Source organism: Hydra vulgaris, chromosome 13, assembly GCF_038396675.1.
Source record: "Hydra vulgaris chromosome 13, alternate assembly HydraT2T_AEP".
Classification (NCBI taxonomy): Eukaryota; Metazoa; Cnidaria; class Hydrozoa; order Anthoathecata; family Hydridae; genus Hydra; species Hydra vulgaris.
Window position 1 is genome coordinate 5,649,827 of NC_088932.1, and position 21,925 is coordinate 5,671,751.

At 29.2% G+C, this 21,925-nt stretch overlaps 1 protein-coding gene across 5 annotated transcripts in view; it reads right to left on the bottom strand.

Annotated features, from left to right (window-relative positions):
• The window catches only part of LOC101234708 (lysosomal cholesterol signaling protein), a 70,573-nt gene that overhangs the window by 33,730 nt on the left and 14,918 nt on the right, over positions 1–21,925 (bottom strand). For all 5 annotated transcript variants that reach the window (XM_065815529.1, XM_065815531.1, XM_065815532.1 and 2 more), the window contains 2 exons: positions 2,596–2,782; positions 2,303–2,461 (listed from right to left, as the gene is read on the bottom strand). In XM_065815529.1, coding sequence (XP_065671601.1) covers positions 2,303–2,461; positions 2,596–2,782 — 346 coding nt within the window. The remainder of the gene's footprint in view (positions 1–2,302; positions 2,462–2,595; positions 2,783–21,925) is intronic.

Sequence of the window (21,925 nt, forward strand, 5' to 3'; positions counted from 1 at the left end):
GACCGCAACATAGCAAGCAAACGAAACTGCATTTTCAGCCGCAGTTGAGGAATTGTTTGACTTTTCACATTCTGAAGCCATGGAGCTTATTGTAAATGAAGAAGATTCAACTTGTTTCTCTGCGCAGCGGCTTTGTTCGTCAAGGTTCGTGTTTCGGAGCTATAGAGTTGAGAGAGGGTTATTAACCACTAATAAGTAGCCTCCTCCTCTGTAGTGGCCTTCTCGGCCTTGAGGAGGTGAATATTAAAAAAAAAAAAAAAAAAAAAAAAAAAAGAAGAGAAGTTTTTCCTGAAATGCCAGCGAAAGAAAGGACAATCTGGTTGCATGTTAGGAGTAGACAAGGTATTGTTGCAGCAACAACAAAAGCATATGGAGAAAAATTTGAAAGTTAAAAAAAGAATGCATCAATCTGAACTTGAGAAAAATTCTTTGCTAGAAAAGGCCTTGTTGGACAGCAGCAACAGCAGTGCTTAGCCAGAAGAAAACCAGAGTGAAACTGAAGATCAGGATTTATTTCCAGCTACAAGTAGTACAGTTACTCCATCACCAAAGAAAAGAGGACGCCAAATTGTACTATTACCACAACTGGCAGCAATGCTCGATTGAAGATGATAGATTGATGAAGAATGATAGATTGAGGCACAATCAGAGGCACAAGCGGTACATGATGTCTTACAAAAATGGGAACTGGAAGAATTACCAGACAATTAACACTGGTCAATTGTCTGGTGGGCCAGTTCCAACACTGTTTGATTGTCTGGTTCTAACGTCCTTCTTAAACAGCTACTAAGGCGGTCCCTACTCCACTTTGGTTGTCACCATCACATCCTGGAACTTGTATTGGCTGCTGCTTTTGGTGTGTGTATGGGACCAAGTAAAGCTCAGGAAATTCTCATCTTCAAACGATTTCAAGTACAGTGGCCATCCATTGATTAAGACAGTTATAAAGACGCTTTCTTAGATAATGTTGCCTCAACTGAACTCTCTGAAGTCAAAGATGAAATTATACTTTTCTGTTAAAAGCAGCTGCAAGATCATCACTCATGAAATGCTCAATCTGATGGTGATTTTTTCAGGGAAGTCACCTGAAAGGAAGAATATCCAAGCACCTGGTTCAATGCATCAAGCTTGCTGAATGACAATGTCATCTACAGCATCAAAGTTTGGCTTTTTCTAAGTCAATTTAAGCTAACATTGCAAAAGTCTTGGGGTCTCCAATGCATAAATATGTTCCTGGCTAAAGTTAAATCTGGGTCAGACAACAACTTTTTTAAACTTAATATTTTAAGTTCCTTCAAGGACCACCTTAATATATATATATATATATATATATATATATATATATATATATATATATATATATATATATATATATATATATATATATAAATAAGTATATATACATATATATATATATAAATATATATATATATAATGCCTAAAATTGATGTATATAATAATATAATATATAATATATATAATATATAACTTATTAACTTTGGATGAGTGGGAGAGTCTTGCTAACAAAATAATTTTTAATTTTATTATCAATAAAAAAGAGTCATCTTTTTATATGCAAATTTTTAATAATTTACAAAATTAAAATCTTATGTTTAAATAATAATAATATATAAAAAAAAATCTCAATAACAAAATAAACAAAAAAATAATGAAATAAAGTATTGTTAAATATGCAATAACATACACACCTATGTCATACAAATATACAAAGAAGTAATTATGAATAAAAGATAAAATACTAACTGAAATTAGACTGACAATAATCAAAATAATAAGTAATAAAAACATAATTAGCAAAAGACTAGTTGAAAAAATAAAAACAAAAAAGAAAGGTCAGCTATAATAAATAATAAAATACTAATGATAATAATATATAGTTGCAACTTTCCTTTAAAGGAATAATAAAGCTTTGTTAAATTAAAAAAAAAATTTAATTTCTAAATGAAAATCAAAACCTAAATTTCCCTAAAAATCAAAATGAAATAGATCTGAATTTGATGCAATTGCAATAAAAAATACAAAAAGATTATTTTAGTTCATATGATTGAAGCCTTTTATGGCAACGAGACATAATATATTTTAATATATATAATTGAGAAAATATATTTTTATAAATAATAATATTATATAATATATATAATACATTTATATATATTTGCTCTAAAAATCATACAATTAGCAAAATTAAAACATTTTTTTAATTCTAAATTTTAAACAGAATAAAAAAAATTAAACAATAAAATCAGTTTTAAAAGTTTCAAAAACAATAAAAAAAACTTACACAACAAACTATTTGAATTACACTTATTTGAGTTGAAACTTGAATAATAATTTCCAAAAACATTTGTATGTCACTCATGTTTATAACTTCAATCATTTTAACTGATGCAAAAATTATTGGACCAGAAAATAATGTACTTATTACTAAAGTACTTCCAATCTAAATTTAAAAAAGAAAAATTGAAGTTTTTTGTCTCAATAAAAATTTTGTTACATTTTAATAAAAAACTAAAAAAATAACATAAAACTAATAAAATTTGAACCATTAAAATTTGAAAATTGAAAGTAACTTACAATATTTTCTGCTAACTGATACTTGCTGGCAAAAATCATAACAGTTGGAGCTGCAGGCATAGTTCCATAGAGAAAAGAAAATGTCTCAGCTATATTTCCCGTATAATTTGAATCAAATCTATTTCCTGTTAACATATTGTTGACCATATTAGAAGCAACAAACCGCATCATGACTGGCATAAATATGCTAAAATTTAAAGTTTTTCATTTAAGTGGGTTTAAAAGCAGCTATAACTATAAAAGATCTATAATTATTATTTGTGGAAGAAATTTTCTCATCTATTTCACTGAAGATGAAGCCTTCATCGGAGAAGTAAAAATAATAGAGAAAATAAATCTAAAGCTTGCTAACATAAAAAAAAAAAGTTGAAAAAAATTTAAAAAAAAGGTTTTTTTTTAATTTTTTTTAACATTTTTTTAATGTTAAAAATTAGATTTAACATTTCTGTAAAAAAAAACTTTTTACAAAACTAATTAAATTTTTAAAGTATTGAATGTTTAAAAGAAATTATTCAAGTTGAATTCAAGTTAAATCTAATAACTAATGTTTTTGCATTCTAATTTTATTCCCATTTATATTTTCCTTGGACCACATTACATTTTATGACTTTAAAAAGGGAAAACTTATGAATATATACAATATATTCCTACCTATGTAGACAAATAAATACATATATAAATTATATAACATGTTGTAAGTACATCTGCTTGTATTTTTTTGGAATCTCTGATTGTCAGTTATTGGTTTGCACAGTTTTTACAAAATTGAAAAAACTATTTTGTTTTGTATCATATTTTTACAAAATGATTTGTAAAATAAAGAGTATGTATCAATTTTTACAAAACAAAAATTTTATTCTATTTTTACTGTACTATGCAAAACAAAAACTTTGCTTATATAAATAGTTATACATTTTATATTCAAAACTAAAAAAAACAACAAATCAAATTATAATAAATAAACTACACAAACATTTCAATAAAGTTGCAATGTTAAAGTTGCAATGTTATTGGGTTTTTTCAATAAACAAATCAATGAAATTTTCTCAATTTTTTTTTTTTTTTTTTAAAACATCTTTGCTTCCAACAAGGCTGCAAGCAGCCACTAATTAAAGTTGGAAGTTACTGTAAGAGAAAAGATGAAGTTTGTAGAGCAAGATAACGATTGACGGACGATTTAAAAGATTGCAAATTATACGAATCAGGAAAGCAAGATGAAGGAAGCGAATTCCAAAGAACTGATGTTCGAGGAAAAAAACTAGAAGAATAAGCGTTTTTGGAGCACTTAGGAACAGTCACAGAAAAACAATGACACTTAATTGAATGACGAGTAACACGAGAATGAATTTTAGTAGATGGCACAAGAGACGCTAGCTCTTTAGAGCAGTGCCCATTATAGTATTTGTAGAAAAGAGAAAGAGAAGCAACATTACGACGATGTGATAATGGTTGAAGGTTGGCTGCAAGAGCAGGTCCAACTATGTTTACAATGCGTTTTTGCACCTTGTCTAAAAGAGAAAGGGCATCATTAGAAGATCCGCCCCAGATATGGCAACAGTATTCCATACAAGACCGGATTTGAAATTTATATTATTTCAATAGATTTTAATTATTTCAATTATTACAATTACAATTATTTCAATAGATTTTTTTATAGTATACTTGAACTGTCAAATTAAATGTTAAGATTAAACTTAATTTGTTAAGAGCTATTCCAACCATTTAACCATTTAAAATTTTATTTTTAAAATTTGATGCATATTTAAGGTAAAAAGTTTGGATTTTATTTCCCATAAATTGTTAATTTTACCATAGATTATTAATTTTCCTATTTTCCCATAGTGTTAATTTTGCTTTAACCAATTCACTCCTGACTAGTTGCGAAGGTAAAATTTACTGGAAAATTTAACGTAAATAATTTACCGTAAATAATTTTCCAATAAATTTACTGGAAAATTTTGAAATTTTTTTATACTTATTTTTATTATTCTTTAAAAAAATATATTTTTGAAGGAAAATTTTTTTTCCCTCTTTGATTTAAAATTTACCGGTAAATTAACCAGTAAACTTTACTGATAAATTTTGAACCAAATTTTACCAGAAAATTTACATCACTACTCTTGACAAAGTTGTAAGCAACCATTAAGTTAGGTAGCAATCACGATAGAACATGCAGATAAAAGAAATAGATGCAACTTTACAAAATGGAAAAGAGACTAAGGCTAGAACAAGCTCAATTAACTTTAAGATTTAGAGAAAATCAAAGCTCAAATAAGTATTCCAAATAAAAACAAAAAAGAGATGAGGAAGAGAATCAGGGGTAAGAAAATAGAAAGCACAGCAACTTGAGCAGGTGCAATAAATTGTACATACTGCTTGCAAGGTACATTGTAAAAAATAGTATATTTGATTTCCATGGTAAATTGCAATAAATTGTATATATGGTTTTCATGAGAGATCAGTTTTGAAGTATAATCTAAGATGTAAAGTTAAGAGGGCTCAGAAAAGTGTTACCATTTATTGATCTAGGAATTTCTACAACATTGCATTAATTATTAACAGTAAATTGAGTCATGTTTAGATTTAAATTTACTGACCAATGTAAGCCCCAAGCTTTCACAGAAGAAAAATCATTTTCAAAATAAGCTGCCTGGTGTGATCAAAAAGTTATGATTTTATACCAAAACTGGAGTCTAAGTATTAAGTTGTTTTGTCTGAAAAAAGAGTTGCTTTAAAGGAAAGATTATCAGGATTTATTAATGAAGATGAGGAACAACACAGAATCAAGGATGGAACCTTGTAGTACACAAGGTTCAAATCTACCCTACACCTCTGGAAGTATTGCCCTTAACTCATTTCTTTAGTATTGTCCTTGTTTATTTCTTTGTCCTTAATTTGTTTCTCAGCACAGACAAGATTCATGATTTAGAGTATAAAGTTAAGAGAGTTACAATAAAAATAAAAAATACCCCAATGAACTGTAGTGATTCCACCCAATGAACTGTAGTGATTCCACCCAATGAACTGTAGTGATTCCACCCAATGAACTGTAGTGATTCCACCCAATGAACTGTAGTGATTCCATTAGAGCCTTGGAAGTTGATATTAGATAAAAAAAAGACATGCTTTTCAAACTGTAACAGAAATGTTATCCAGACCACTGGACATTAGAGTTTAATTAAAAAAATAAAAATAGCTGAAGCTAGAGTTTTGTTAGAAATACAAGTTAGAAATTGGACTGATTTGTATACTTTAAAATGAATTGACCTGGTGTGACAGAAAGAGATCATTAGGTTTAATAGATGAATTTTAAAAAATGCTATTCGGAACTATAATATGTTTATATTAATAATACTGCCTTATCCTTGGGAGAGGTAATAAGATCAGATTCATGTTGTGTGAGATGAAATGTTTGCCTTGCCTTTAATAAGGAAGGAATGAAATGAAATTGACAAAAAGGAAGAAACTCAAGAGTAAAATAAGGTTTGACTCCAAATCAATCCAATATAAAAAAAAGGAATAAAAGTTTACATGCTTACCTCAATCCAAGAGATTATATAGAAATTATAGACAGAGGGGTAAAATACATTAGCCTAAAGACCATCACAAAGTAAATTATGAACGAAATTAGTCAGCTTTAAGGTAGTAGTAAGAAATGCAGTGATAGGATCAATCTGATATAGAAGTATGAGAAAATTTTAGTAAGACCAAAGCAAGAGCATGGTTTGAACTAGCTAAAAAGAAAAAGGAGAAACTGGGCAAAAAATAAGGTCAGAGACAAAAAATAAATCAAGGAGAGAAAGCAAGTATTTAGTGTTGTCTGGAAAAGTAATTTATAAACTCTGATTAAGAGATTGAAAAAAATATATGAGTAAAAAAATACTAAAGCCATTCATGCTCATCATGTAATGTCACAACAGTTTTGGCATATGGATAAAGTGGAAAGGCTTGGATAAAGAGTGCAATCTTGAGAAGAAAAAAATTAAGAATAAAGAGGAAAATGAGTAAAGAATGATTATTTGAAGAATGATTGAATGAAGTAGTACAAAATCACATGAATAGTCAGAGTTTTAAACATTTCAGAACAACTAGATAAACTGATATGATATATAACTCTTTTATCTGTGCCTCCTACATAATCTCTTGGATTCAAACAGGTATAGAAGTTTTTATTCCTTCTCGCTGGTTTCAAGTCAAGCCTCATTCTACTCCATGGTTTTAAACTTTTTGTGCTGCTGCTATATCAAATCGTAATCTTTTTTTTTTCTTCAATTTTTTTATAAAAACAACACATTGGCCTGTATTTGATCAACACTGGATGATCTTATTACCTCTCCCAAGGATAAAGCTGAATTATTTGCAAAGAACTTTTCTTCTAACTCAACTCTTGAACCTAATCGCAATACTTTTCCTGCCATTCCAGTTAAAAAGGTTAACCCATTGTTAGACATCTTAACCGCTCCACCTTCCATTGATGGTCATAGACCATGATGATCATTATGGCCAATCATATTGATTGACCATATTGATTGGGCATGATGATCATATCGATATGGTTATCTTGATCATCTTGACCATACTGACAATTAATATGGATGTCTTAAGTCTAATAACACTCTCTGACAAACAATATGGCTTTTAAATCTTCTCATTTTACCACTGACTTGCTAACTATTGTGACTGAAAGAATCTATAGTTCTATAGATGGAGGTGGCAAGACGAGGGCTATTACTTTTGACATATCTAAAACTTTCAATAAAGTTTAAAATGCTGGTCTTCTCCAAAAGCTTGCTTCATATGATGTATCTGACAAAATTTTTGAGATTATCAAAACAATTCTTTCTAATCACTTTATTAAAGTCATCCCTGAAGACCTTCTTTAATTCCAGTAACTTCTGGGTTATCTCAAGATTCTATCCTTGGTCCTGTAATCTTTTTTATGTACATTAATGATATTCCTGACAATCCTACATCTAAAGTAATCTTACTTTTGTAAACAGCTAGGGGTTTGCAGTGGCTTGTGAATTTTCACTCCAACAAAAGTCAGTTATTTACTGCAAACAGCTGTCACAATACTATCAACATTCCTATATTAATGAACAACACCCCTCTCACTAAATCCTCTTCTTTACATCTACTTGGATTATTATTTACTATTGACCTCTCACATGAAAACCATTACACAATTGATAGCAAAATTGGCATCTGCTAAGGTTGCTTCTCTTTATTATGCTCGCTATTATCGTCCAGATTATAGAGAAATGAAACAACTTAATGAATTGTTAAAAATTCTGAAGAAATTTTATTATAAAAAAAATATAAGTTAGTTTATAAGCAAGTAAATAAAAGTGAAAGACACTAGGCAATTATCAAAATATTTTGTTTCAAATAAAAACTCAGGTAAGAGTGATGGTATTCAAAGAACAAATACCAGTAATATCAAAAAGAACAATACCAGTACTAATGGTAGGACCAAAGTCAGTATTGCATGCCCTAGTGGTAATGATGCTATTTTTCATTTAATATTTTTAAGCACAATCATCATGTTTTAATTTATAACAGAATTCTTCTCAGTTATGAGAAGATAACTGAATAAGTTTTATAGCCACTAAAAATAAAGCAAAAGCAAAAAATCACAAGTCAAGTCAAAATGATTTGTACTCATCATCCAAAGCAGGAAATAATGTAACACAATTGTAATTCTGTACTAGCCTTTTAGATAAAATTATACAAGGTTGTTTAACCGAAATTTAAGCTTTAACCTCTATAGTTTTTTTTTGTTTTTTTTTATTAAAGGATGAGACTTAATTGAATGATGAGTACACAAGAATGAATTTAAGTAGATGACACAAGAGACGCTAGCTCTTAGAGCAGTGCCTATTATAGTATTAATAGAAAAGAGAAAGAGAAGCAACATTGCAACAATGTGACAATGGTTGAAGCATTAATAAACCTTAAACAGTAACAAAAGGCTACAAATGTAGTCTCGACAATGCAAACTAAAAGGGACACCATCCATGACATCAACATGGCACTGTTAGTACTCTGATACTTTACAGCTGTTCATGGAATCAGCCTCTTCGAGAATTACCACAGAGTTTAAGAAACCTGACTACCAGCTGGCCTCAGAACCATAAAACTGAGATTTTGAGCTGTACCCTCATTAGGAGATTGAGTTGCCTAGTCATAATGGATTCATAATGGAGTTTTTGAGCTGTACCCTCATTAGGAGATGAGTTGCCTAGTCATAAAAACAGAGATTCAAGCAAAACCCACACATTGAGTCTAGAAGATCCAGCATTCAACATCCTAAACTGGAAACAATGTATTATAAATACATGTATGCCAGCCTATTAGATGAAGAAAGGGTAAAAAATTGGTCAACAGATGAATCTTGTTTACCCCTTAAGTTATCTTAACCTTAAGAACCTGTTTACCCCTTAAATCTGTTGAGAAAGAAGCAATCTCAATCTCAAACATTTACTAAATTAAGCTGTGGGCCTCAACACCTGCAGAGTCACTAGAACCAAGCCACTCAGTGTAATGAGCATTAAAGTCCAACAACAGTAACATTGGCTGAAAAATAAAGGAAGGGGCTTGGTCAATTTGATCAGAAATAACAGCGAAAAAAGTGCAGTCTTGAGATGAAGGAGAGCAAAGAGATATAGAACAAAGAGAAAGGAGATAAAGTGAGGTGGTGCTAAATGAAAGCACATAAAAGAATAGTCTGTGTAATAGTGGGTTCAAATCTAGTTTCCTGAGAAGTTGGTGAATTCTTAAAATATATGGATAGTAAGTGACCGGGGCCATAGCCCTGCCTAAAGACTTTTTGCAAACCCAGCCTCTGTCCCAGTAAAATTGTAAGATTTAGCAGGGGTCGATAGGCGGAGCTAGAAAAAAATTTATAAAACTTTTTGTATTATAATTTTAAATTTACATTTACTATTTATTACATACTGGCATATATTTATATATTTTTAACTCTAATTTACTTTCAACAAGATTGCAAGCAACCACTATTAAGTTATGAGTTACTTTAAAATGGAGGACAGGTTAAAATACTAGAAAATGGTTAACTGAAGACATTAAAAGTTGCAGGATGTATTAAAAATAAAAACACGAAGATGGGGAAGAGTTAAAAGGCTTTTTTGATGTGCAAGGACAAAAAACTGAATTAATAAAAGTTGATAGCTTTTTTGAACATTGACCATGATAGTATTTTTAGAAAAAAGAAAGAAATGCAACCTTACATGGGAGAGTGGTTCAAGCTTGGCAGATAAAGCAGGTCTAACTACATTTACAATGTGTTTTTAGACTTTGTCTAAGAGTAAGAGGGTTGTTATTCGTCAATATAGGAATGCCAACAATATTGCAATATCTTTTTGCAGTAAATAAATGAGTTTTGTTGCCTTAAAAAATTTAAATCCGCAAGCCACTGCAAGCCTTAGGCTGTTACAGAAGAGAAATCAGATTAAAAACTGGCACTTGTTCTAAGCAATCAAAAAGTGAAGATTTTTTGTTAAGACAAGAGTATAAAGTTGAGTCTTTAGCTAATAGAGGCACTTTAGATGTAAAATTTTCATGAAGATTCTTATTGTAGATAAGAAACATTACAGGAGCAAAGATAGAACTTTGTGGTACCCTTAAAGTTACTTGAAATAAAGTGGAATGTAGGCCTTCAAGAATAACTTTAATTCTGCAGTTAAAAAGAAATAATTTATTAATCTCAAAAATTTTATATAAAGAAACTAATAACAGAGTTAAGACATCATATGATAGTTGGAGAGGTCAAAGTGTTTTCTAGAGTTTTGAAAAATTGGAACCACTAATTTAGTACATTTTAGAAGTTTAGCAAAAAATGAAAAGAATTCTGGAGAACACTTTTTTAAGACTATGACTTTAGCATTAGAAGCCATAGTGATTTTAATGTTTAACAATTAGTTAATCTGTTTAACTGGCAGGAAGAGTGTGGCCATTAGATTCAAGAGTTGAATTAGAGTAAGACTTTTTTGCAAAAAACTGACTTACTCTAATGATGACGATGACAACGATTATGATGATGATTATGATGATGATGATAATAATGATGATGATGATGATTATGATAATGATCATGATGATGATCATGATGGTAATGATGATTATGATGATCATGTTGATCGTAATGATGTTTATATATGCATATATATACAAAATATAACATGAATTTTGAATTAAAAAAATATATACTTTAGGATGTATAATTGTTTATGCTATATTTTATCAAACCCGGCCCCGGCCCTGGTCAAATATTAACCCCGGTCGTTTACTATATGTGAAAGCATATACAATTTATACATGGAAGCACATATTCTGTGTACTTAAACATATTTTATACATGGAAGCATTCTGTGCATTACATGTTACAATTTACTGGATCAAATTACTGCGACATATTACAAGAACAAATTACTGCAACATATTACTGGAAAAATTACTTTAACCTATTTTATACATAGAAGCGTACCACTACATTTTCAAGGTAGAAGCTGCAATTGTTTCATAACAGTGTCATAAACACTGTGCAAAATTTATTCAAAAAAGTTGGCAGTTGTCAACATGTAAAAGCCACCACTGATGGTTGGATCTCTAGGTCAGAGGATCCCTGACTCTAACTTTTCACTATATCAATATCCAGTTTAAAATAAGATACTTAGTGTTGAATGCACTGTCCAAAAAAGTTGTTGTTTATGATGACAGCGGAAACATAAAACAGGCAGAGTCACTTATGGACAAAACAAAATGACTACTGTTACCTACAAAACACTAGCCTACTTTATGATTATAATTAAATACAAGAAACAAAAAAATGCATACACATGGCTGCATAATTATCTAGCAGAGTTCATAGGTCTACTCTAGCTAATCAACTTATTGAGAAAGAGTGTGTAGTACTTGGTGTAAACTATGTAAAAACTATTTCCTCTGTCAGCACTAGATGAAATTTGAACTAATGGAGTTGATCAAAAAACTTAAAACTGGGTTGGTAACTCTTAGAGAAAAAGAAGATAAAAACTCACTACAAGATGTTATTCTAAGTAACATCCAACTCTCACTGATAGCATCAATTAAAAATTCAATTAAGATTACGAGCAAATGTATGTTCAAGGAAATCCTGCATCACATGCTAACTATACTTTTTAAATGCAGTAGTGGTGTAGTGGTAGAGCACTCGCTTCATAAGCGAGAGGCTCAGAGTTCGATTCTCACCACGCCCCTGGTAGTACCGCGCTCAACTTGTTTCTCCGAGCAGCAGCCTTGTTCGTCAAGGTTCGTGTTTCGGAATTATAGAGTTGAGAGAGGGTTATAACCACAAGTAGCCTCCTCATTTGTAGTGGCCTTCTCGGCCTTGGGGAGATGAATTATAAAAAAAAAAAAAAATTGATAACTTTCTCCAAAACCACAATGATAATGAAAACAGAAAAACTTTTTTGTCAAAAACTAAGCATAGGCTTACACAAAAAAAAATTACTTTAATATTTGAATTACATGAAAAAAGACTTTAATGAACATTAAAGACACAACATAGACAAAAAGTATTTCAGCAACACACCTTTCAGTTAAAGAAAAAGCTGCTTATTTTTTAATTTATTTGATGAAGCTTCTTTTTTTAAATTGTTGTTACAATCCTCTTTCAACTAATACTACTAATAGTGACATGGTGAGGATCAAAACGTCCATAAAACTGAAAAAAGAGTTCAAAACTTTTCATGCTATACACCATGATAAAAGAAAAGCATAAAGTGCTGAAATGGTGGTAGAAATATGCCACCATTTTTAGAAGAGTTGATAAATAAAGGGCTCTGCATTCCATCTGCATAATTGAATGAATGTTCAGTACAGAATTCTCAGAATGTTCAGTAATTATTGGTAATAATGAACACAAGCAAAGCAATTGACTTTGAATTAGGTCAATTATGTAAATTTTTAATGTAACGTAACATTGTTACAATATCTTAAAATTTTTAAATGATTTTGAACAAGGCCTTGACTCCCCAGCATCAACACCAGTGGGAACACTTATTGTAAAAATAGCTGTAAGAAATGACTCTTCATAAAAATCAAAAATATCTGGTTAAGCTGGTGAAACCAAACATAAGATATATACCTTTAATAAATTACGATTTAAAAATTTAATGACATGAATATATGCTAACTTTATTACTTATTTTAAATCACAGACTTTATAAAAATAATATAATAATGGCTTTTATATAAACTAATTTACACAATAATAAAGACATCAACCTGCGTTAAAAAAGATAAATATTATCTATATATATATTATCTTTATACTATTATTAGCATAAATAACTTCTTGATTTTTATACTAAAGTCATCTATCATAAAAATAGGGTGTTAAATGCTAAATTTTGGTTTCAATTTATATAATAGGGTGGGTCATATTTTTAATTTTTCTGATTTTTGCATCGTTACTAGTGGGAAAAGTTGCTACACCATGTCATATGACCTGAAAAATATCAGCCTTTTTAAATTTAGTTTAAAGGAGGCAACTTTTGTTTATATTATATGGGTATGAGATCCACTGTTATTTGCCTACATATCACCTGAAAATAAGTAAAAACACTATATAACAAATAAAAGCTACATTTGTATACTAAAAAAGAATGTGAAAATGCAAAATGCTTATATAAAGTCCTCTTTACTGTTAAATTTTGGATATTTAAGTTTTGAGTTTGATGTGGAAACAAGCATTCCATGACATTTTTTATAGATTATGTCGATCTCGGGTACTCTACATACTTCTTTGACCAGATGTTCAACATTTTGAGAATGACATGGAATATCAGGAACTCGAAGAGTGCCATTTGTAACATTGATTAGGAGGGCTTCATTGTTCACTTCAGATAAATTCGGAGGAGGAGAGATATTAACATTTGACTAGTTGATCATTTCTAAATATGAGGAAGCATGGAAATTAAAAGAAATCTTATGTAGAGTGAAAACACATACCCCATCAGTATTCTTTTCTCTTCTACATGCAACAACTGTCTTTGCTGCATCAACCACTTTTTTCTAGTCTTGATCTTTGATGGCTGACAACAAAACACTTTCAGGATAAGCAAAATAAAAGTTTCTTTGCAATACCTTCTGGGCGATTGTTATTGTATCAGGATGCTATTGTATCAGGACGATTAAGGATTAAGACTATGAATACATTTCATAACCATGAAAAAATTCTGTGCTCTATCAACGCATTTTCAATTTTTCTTGATTAAAAACCAACAGAAACAGTAAACTTTGATGATGTAATCAACAATTTTTGTCAGACTTGTTGAGGGTTTAAGGGTTGACATGTATAACCAAAACAGGCGATTGGCAATGTAAGCCACCTGGCATGATTGAGATTTCTGGGAGAAGTATTTGTGAAACATTTCTTTGTTTTTATATCCAAATTTTGGAATCCTCGGATAACAGCATTGCATGCTTTAAGTATTTCTGATCTTTACTGAGATCATGAATGACATTATCAGAAATTTCAATGAGTACTCCATTAACACTGGCAAAGTCAACTATTGGTAGAAAATGAACATCAAAAGATAGTTGTTCACCAAGAATGCTTTTGAATACAGTAGGACCATATGTACTGCTATCAAGTGCAGTGAAAATTGCTGTGAGAGGCAGCTCATTCAAATAAAGCAAACAAATACACCATTGAAGAGGTTTGCCAATATGAGTTTCAAATAAACGAATGATACCATTTTTCTAGCCCGTGTTTATATTGGTTCCATCACAAACAACACTTATTAAAGTCACAAGAGAATTTCTGTTATCTAAAACTGAAATGATTTCATTCACAACATCAATTGCTTTACCACTTTGTGGACAAATGTGATCAAAGTAGACGCTGTTGGGATATGAGCAAATAATGTAATGATCTTCATTGATGGAAGTGGTCCTGCTAACTTTACCATCATCTCGTTCCACTAACCTTAGGGATTTGTCTATATGGCCATCAAAACCAATTCCAATGATTTCTTTGGCTATATCTGCATGTTCTTTGACATCCTTTTGTCGACTCAGGTTTCTTTGTATTCTTATTCTTGCTGGATTTAATATGTATTGTGGTGAGTCAAATAATATATCTTTCAAGCAAGCGTTAACGACTTTGCCTGCACCTTGGTTGCTAACTCATGTTCGTTCCATTATTTGACAGAGTTCTTTGTACTGAAATGCATCACGATATTTGGGATAATGTCCACTATGTGAGCTGTCTTCTGAATCAGTAGCTTCATCATATTCTTTATTATCATCACAACAACTGCTTTCTTTATTGCTCTTGCAGGAAAGAGTTACTGTTGATGATGAAGTTTGGCATGTTTTTGCATTCTTTTTTTTAAAACTGAGTTCCTCTTTTTTTACCAATTTTCTGCTTTTGGAGTTGTTCTGTTTCTTCTTGGTCAATCTGGCAAATGTACATTTAAGATTACTCTTTTGATTGAGCCAAAACTCCCATTTCTTAAAAGGAACTTTGATAAAACACTGGCAGTTTGACCTCTCCCTGATACCACGATTAACACATTTGCAAAGACAAATGTCACTTTATTGAACAAACCAAGTTGGCAGTGAAACGTCAATGAATTTCTCTTTTCATCAACATATTTCCTCAATGGTTTTGTATCAGTAACCAATTTATCCAAGCTTTTCAGAATGCTGTTATATGAAATTATTGGAAACCCTGCCCTCGACCATATGTTTACCAAATCATCAGCTACTATCACCATATGTTTACCAAATCATCAGCTTATTTACGTCTCGGATTGATGGTTCTTCAGAGTCAAAAGATAGTGAGAAAGTCTTTGCATGTCTGATGTATAGATAATGCTAAAGACGTCTGCTTTTGTCGGCAATTGACTTTCTGGAAACTTATAAGGTTGGCCAAATACTGAGTGTTCTGTGTCATTTCTGGTTTTAATAAACTTTTTCTTCAAGTTCATTATGCTATCTAAAAAGAATAAGAATAAAAAATCATTCAAAATCCATATCTACAAAAAATAAATTAAAAAAGTCATGTTCTCTTTTAAATGTAAATATCAAGTGCCAACAAATCAATGCACAAACATTCAAACAAATCTACAATGCGTTAAACTTTAACATTAACAATCAAAACATATTTAAATTATGCATATTTCAATATTAATATTGCAATATGCATTCAGAACACTTACAATATTGTGTTGCATTATCACGATTATATATTGAAAAACAACAATCTGAGAGTTATTGATTCTATCACATTCATTACATAAATTCACACACACACACACACACACATATGTATATATATATATATATATACATATATATATATATATATATATATATATATATATATATATATATATATTTATATATATATATATATATATATATATATATATATTTATATATATATATACATATATAATATATATATATATTTATATACATATATAATATATATATAAATATATATATATACATATATATATATATACATATATAATATATATATATATATATATATATATATATATATATATATATATATATATATATATATATATATATATATAGGGCTCGAATTAACGTAAAAAAATCTAATCACGATTTTTTTGTTGCTCATAACCCCCCCCCCCTCCACTCCTGCCGGAGGGGAGGGGCATTATTTATTTTAACTTATTTATAATAACATATATAATAAGTCTCATTTTTGCATAAGATGTCATAACATTTACGTTCAGCGGTTGTAAAGAAGCTTTAGTTATAATTTACATTATTACTATTATCATATTGCATTAAATCTAACGGCTGTATTTTTGTAAAATCAATGAACTTGATATAATCTTCTTTTAATTATTTTATTTTCTATTTTATTTACATATTTTAAACTGTTTAAAACAACTAGAATATTTAATTTTCTATAAATTTTTAACGTTTTTTTTAATAACTATTTAGAGTCTACATTGCCTTCCACTATTCTTTGCAAAATAAACATAAAAATATCATTAAATTTGTTCATAATGAATGAGCTAAATCGGAATAAAGCCCTTGAGAATTCGAGTTAAGAAAGTGACTTTTCAATCAATTAACTTTTATTTCTTTTTTCAATCAAAATCTTTTATTTCTTGATTCGAATAGGTATTTAATCGTTTGTTTTTTATAAATTTTTCCTTCCTTAAACAATCGGTCTTTTTCCTGCATTTGAACATTTTTGCTAATTGATTTTCTAAATCTTTTATTTTTCTTTCTTTTACTTTATGCTCCGCTTTAAAAAAAAAATTATCCTTACAGAAGTCACTGCAGTTTTATACTGTAAAAGAACACTAAATATTTGCTTCTAAATAAAAAAAGAATAATCACGAAAAAAAGAAAGATCGCGAAAAAACAAATTTTAAGAAAAAACTAATTGCAAAGGTGCGAAAAGTAATCGCAATTCGCGATCGCGATACGCTTAATTCGAGCCCTCATATATATATATTTTAACATCTTCATCTCCAACAAGGCTGCAAGCAACCACAATTAGAGTTGAAAGTTACTGGAAGAGAAAAAATGAAGTTTGTAGAGCAAGATAATGATTGACAGACGACTTAAAAGATTGCAAATTATATGAATCAGGAAAGCAAGATGAAGGAAGCGAATTCCAAAGAACTGATATTCAAGGAAAAAAACTAGACAAATAGGAGTTTTTGGAGCATTTAGGAACAGTCACAGAAAAAGGATGAGACTTAATTGAATGACGAGTAACACAAGAATGAGTTTTAGTAGAAGGTACAAGAGACACTAGCACTTTAGAGCAGTGCCCATTATAGTATTACTAGAAAAGAGAAAGAGAAGCAACATTACGACGTGATAATGGATGGAGGTTGGCTGCAATAGCAGTTCCATCTTTTTTTTTTTTGCACCTTGTCTAAAAGAGAAAGGGCATCATTAGAAGATCCACCCCATATATGACAACAGTATTCCATACTAGGACGGATTTGAGATATAATATTATTTACACTAAGATTTATAATATTATATGGGCAGGACTTCAAGAAGATCGTAATGACCTTAACACGAAACCCTTAACAAAATTCTATTTTCTTCTACAATAAAAGCATCTATATACTATATAAAATAAATATATACCGATAATATATAATCAAATAAATATATATCGATAATAGATAATATATCATAAATTTACTACTATACATACATTAGAAGTGAAACTCAAAATAAAACATAACATATCAACATGCAGTATAGCAACTGGAAATATTTTTTAAAAAATCAAAAAATAATCAAGAATATTTCTTGAAAAAGGAATAGGTCAATTTAGATGAAAAAACAAAATTAGGCCGTACTATTTCATTCCAGAGAAAAAGTCCACGATAAGATATACAAAATTGAGCTTGTTTATTATTGCAAAAAAGGTTTTTATAAAATGCTATTATAACGTAGGTTATATTTGTTTTGGGGTTTAAGTTTGTAAAGGTTTACAAAAACATCGGGGGACATAAGTTCTTTACAGTTGTACATAAAACACAAAGCATTAAATATATTGTCCATTTCTTTAAAATATGGTTCAGAGTTTGAAAAGTGATTTTTAAAATTTGTTATGCAAGCTGCGTGTTTCTGATGCTGATAAAGATATTTAACATTAATGTTTTGGGGTTTAATTTTGTAAACCTTTACAAAATTAAACCCCAAAACAAATATAACCTACGTAATAATAGCATTTTAGAAAAACTTTTTTGCAATAATAAACAAGCTCAGTTTTGTATATCTTATCGTGGACCTTTTCTCTGGAATGAAATAGTATGGCCTAATTTTTTCATCTAAATTGACCTATTCCTTTTTCAAACAATCTATTAAAAAAACATTTTTTCAACAAAATTTAGTTTTATATGTACTTCCCCATATAATATTTGCATAATTGATATGACAGTGAATAAAAGAGTAATATAACTGTGTTAATTGCTTTTTGTTTAAAATACCTCTAGATTTGTATAGAATTCCAATGCCAAAACAGATTTTCTTCAATAAAAACTTCTAAAAATTTTGTCACTTTTTCTCTTTTTATGACATTGTTTATAAAAAGATCAGGCATATTTACAGGCATTATCTGTTTTTTATAGTTTGAATGGAAAAGTATCCATTTTGTTTTTTCATTATTTAAAGATAGCCTATTTTTTTAAGTTCTCTGTTCATATTATTAAAAAGTATGTTTATATTTTCAGGTGATTGAAACAAGTTTGTGTCGTCTGCAAAAATTATAGTTTTTAAATTAGATGTTTTGTTAAGATCATTTATATATATATATATATATATATATATATATATATATATATATATATATATATATATATATATATATATATATATATATATATATATATATATATATATATATATATATATAATGAAAAGAAGTGGTCCAAGTATGGATCCTTGTGGGACACCATATGTTATGTTCATTAACGCTTGAGGTTGGGAATCTTTGTTAAAAACAAATTGCTTTTGGTCGGAGAGATAACTTTTGAATCAATTTAGAGTTTTACCTGCTATGCCATAACATTCAAGTTTTTTAAGCAAAATATTATGATCGGCCATGTCAAGAGCTTTTGACAAGTCAATGAAAACATCAAGTGTAAATTTTTGATCTTTGAAAGATTCGTTAATACAACCTGTTAATTGAAGAATAACATGTTCGGTTGAGTTGTTTTTTTAAAACCGAACTGATTTCATAAAGGAGTTTATTTGAAATTAGGTATGTGTACACTCTGTTATACATTATTCTTTCTAATATTTTTGAAAAAACTGGAAGAACAGAAATAGGTCTGTAATTTGTTATATTGGTCAGGTCTCCTGTCTTAAAAATAGGAATTACTTTTGCTATTTTTAGAGTCTGGGAAAGAACCTTGTTTAATGGATGATTTAAAGATTTTGTAAAGAATATCCTTCATGAAATCATAAGAGTCTATCACAATATTTCCATTTATACTGTCAGGTCCTACTGATTTATTTCTTTTTAACGATCTAAAAGCTATATCAAATTCCTCAAGCATTAGGTTTGTAAAATGTAGTTTTACAAGCCTAAAGTTTGAAGTTCATTTGTTAATTTATAATTTGTTAAAGGGGTTTTGTTTGATAAATTTGCTCGTATACACAGTGGGACAGAGTGTGTCAAAATACCAAAAAATCAATGTCGGCATTGCACGGTGAAAATTTGTCATAATGGTGAAGACATGTTCATTAGAGGAAATATCTAGTTAAAAAAACATTAAATATTAATTTAAGCGTATTTTTATGCAGTTACTTACACGTTAATTTGACACGTGTTCCAAAACGCTATTTTTCATTTTTTATTTATCAACTTTCTTACGCTACTATTGTTTTAAATCAACTTAAATGAATTTCATTTTAAAATATATTATTTCATTATGTTTTTTTCACTCAGACTTTTAAAAACAATTTAACGTAAGTGTAATCATTAGTTTTTATGCATCAAAAACAGATAGTTTTCGATATTTTTTTTGCTACTAGCCCTTACTATTAGGTATAAGATAAACTATCCTCCAATATCCTTCAAACATTTGACTATGTAAATCTCATGCTAAATGCATGTAAATAACCATGCATCATAAATATTTTGCTACTTTTTGCAATAAAAAAAGATATAACAAAAGATTGGTCTTGAGTTAATGGTCAGTTGATGAGAAATACTGAACATGTAAAAAAGATGTTTTGTACACAAAGAATACCTACAAAATTACTTTCATTACTGCTTTAATATCTAAGTTCTGTAAATATAAATCTAAAAAAGTTACTTTATGACAAATACATGCATTGAAAAGTAATACTTTTAATGTTTAAACTGATAAAATTTGTCTTGTCCATTAAAAATATTTTTTATTTTTCACCAAAATTTAATTTTTTTTTACATTATATAATTACATGTCTATTACTTTATTTATGCATTTTATATATAAATGTAGCTATTCTAATAAAAAAAACTACAAAAATAATTTTGGCACAAAAAACTCCATTTTGTCCCATTGTGCTATAGTGGAAAAAAATTTGTTAAATTCAATCGCAATTTCATTAACATCTTTAGTTATTTTATTTCCAACTTTTATTGCAAGTGGAAGAGAGGTTGAAATTACTTTTTGCTTTCCTGTAATTTCTTTCATTAATTCCCAGACGGTTTTTTTAGCATTTTTGTGGAGTTTTTCAAACAGATTTTAGTAGTTTTTGTAATTTTGTTTTTATTTTTCAGATTTTGTTTTTAGGAATTTATTATACAACTTTTGTTTTAATTTCAAAGACGTTTTTGGTCCTTAGTTAACCAAGGAGATAATATGTCTTTGGCCTTGAGATTTATTAAACAAATTGGAAAATTAGCATCATAGATTTTAAAAAAAGTTTTAAAAAATGTGTTATAGATAATGTTTATGTTATCATTAAAGTTTATGTGATTCCAGTCCTGCTGTAAAATTTGGTCTTTGAATGATTTTAAGTTACAATTGTTAACAATTTGCTTTTTTTATTGTCTTTGTGTCCTCATTTGATAATCTGATTTAATAGAAATTTTATGGGAAAATGATCAGAAACATCAGTTTTTATAATTCCTTTCTTTAGAGATTTATTAAAACAGTCTGCGGTTAATATATTATCAATTAAAATTGACGAATGGTTTGTAATTCTAGTCTATCTATTATTGGTATGGTACCCATTTCAAATATATAGGGATAAAGAATAGAATCCGGAGTAAGAAAGTGTCAAGCACAATAAAGAGATGCAACCTTGGCAGATGCTAATTTTGCAATGGATTTGATATGCAGTTTCTAAGAAAGATCGAAAGTAAGAGTTAATCCTAGAAGATGAAGGGTAAATGACTCATCGAGTACATTACCGTTCATAAATATAGGAAGATCAATTTTATTCCGATAACAATTGGCTGAAAAAAATTGAGTTTTATCAGAATTAAAGTTCACCAGCCACTGTGAGCCCATTTTATAGCAGAAGTGAGATTCTGTTCAAGCTCAAATGCTCCTCCAAGCAATCAGAAAGTTTTGGCTTCTTATCATGACAAGAATAAATGGTCATCAGCGAACAATGCCACCTGATCAGAAAGTAAGTTATTAGATTCAAGATGAGAGGTTAAGTGTTTGATAATTAAAAATTCAAAAACCTTGGATAAAGAGAGAGGGCTTGGTCAATTTGATCAGAAATAACATTGAAATGAGTGAAGTCTTGAAATGAAGGAGAGCGATGTAGAACAAAGAGAAAGGCAATAGAGTGA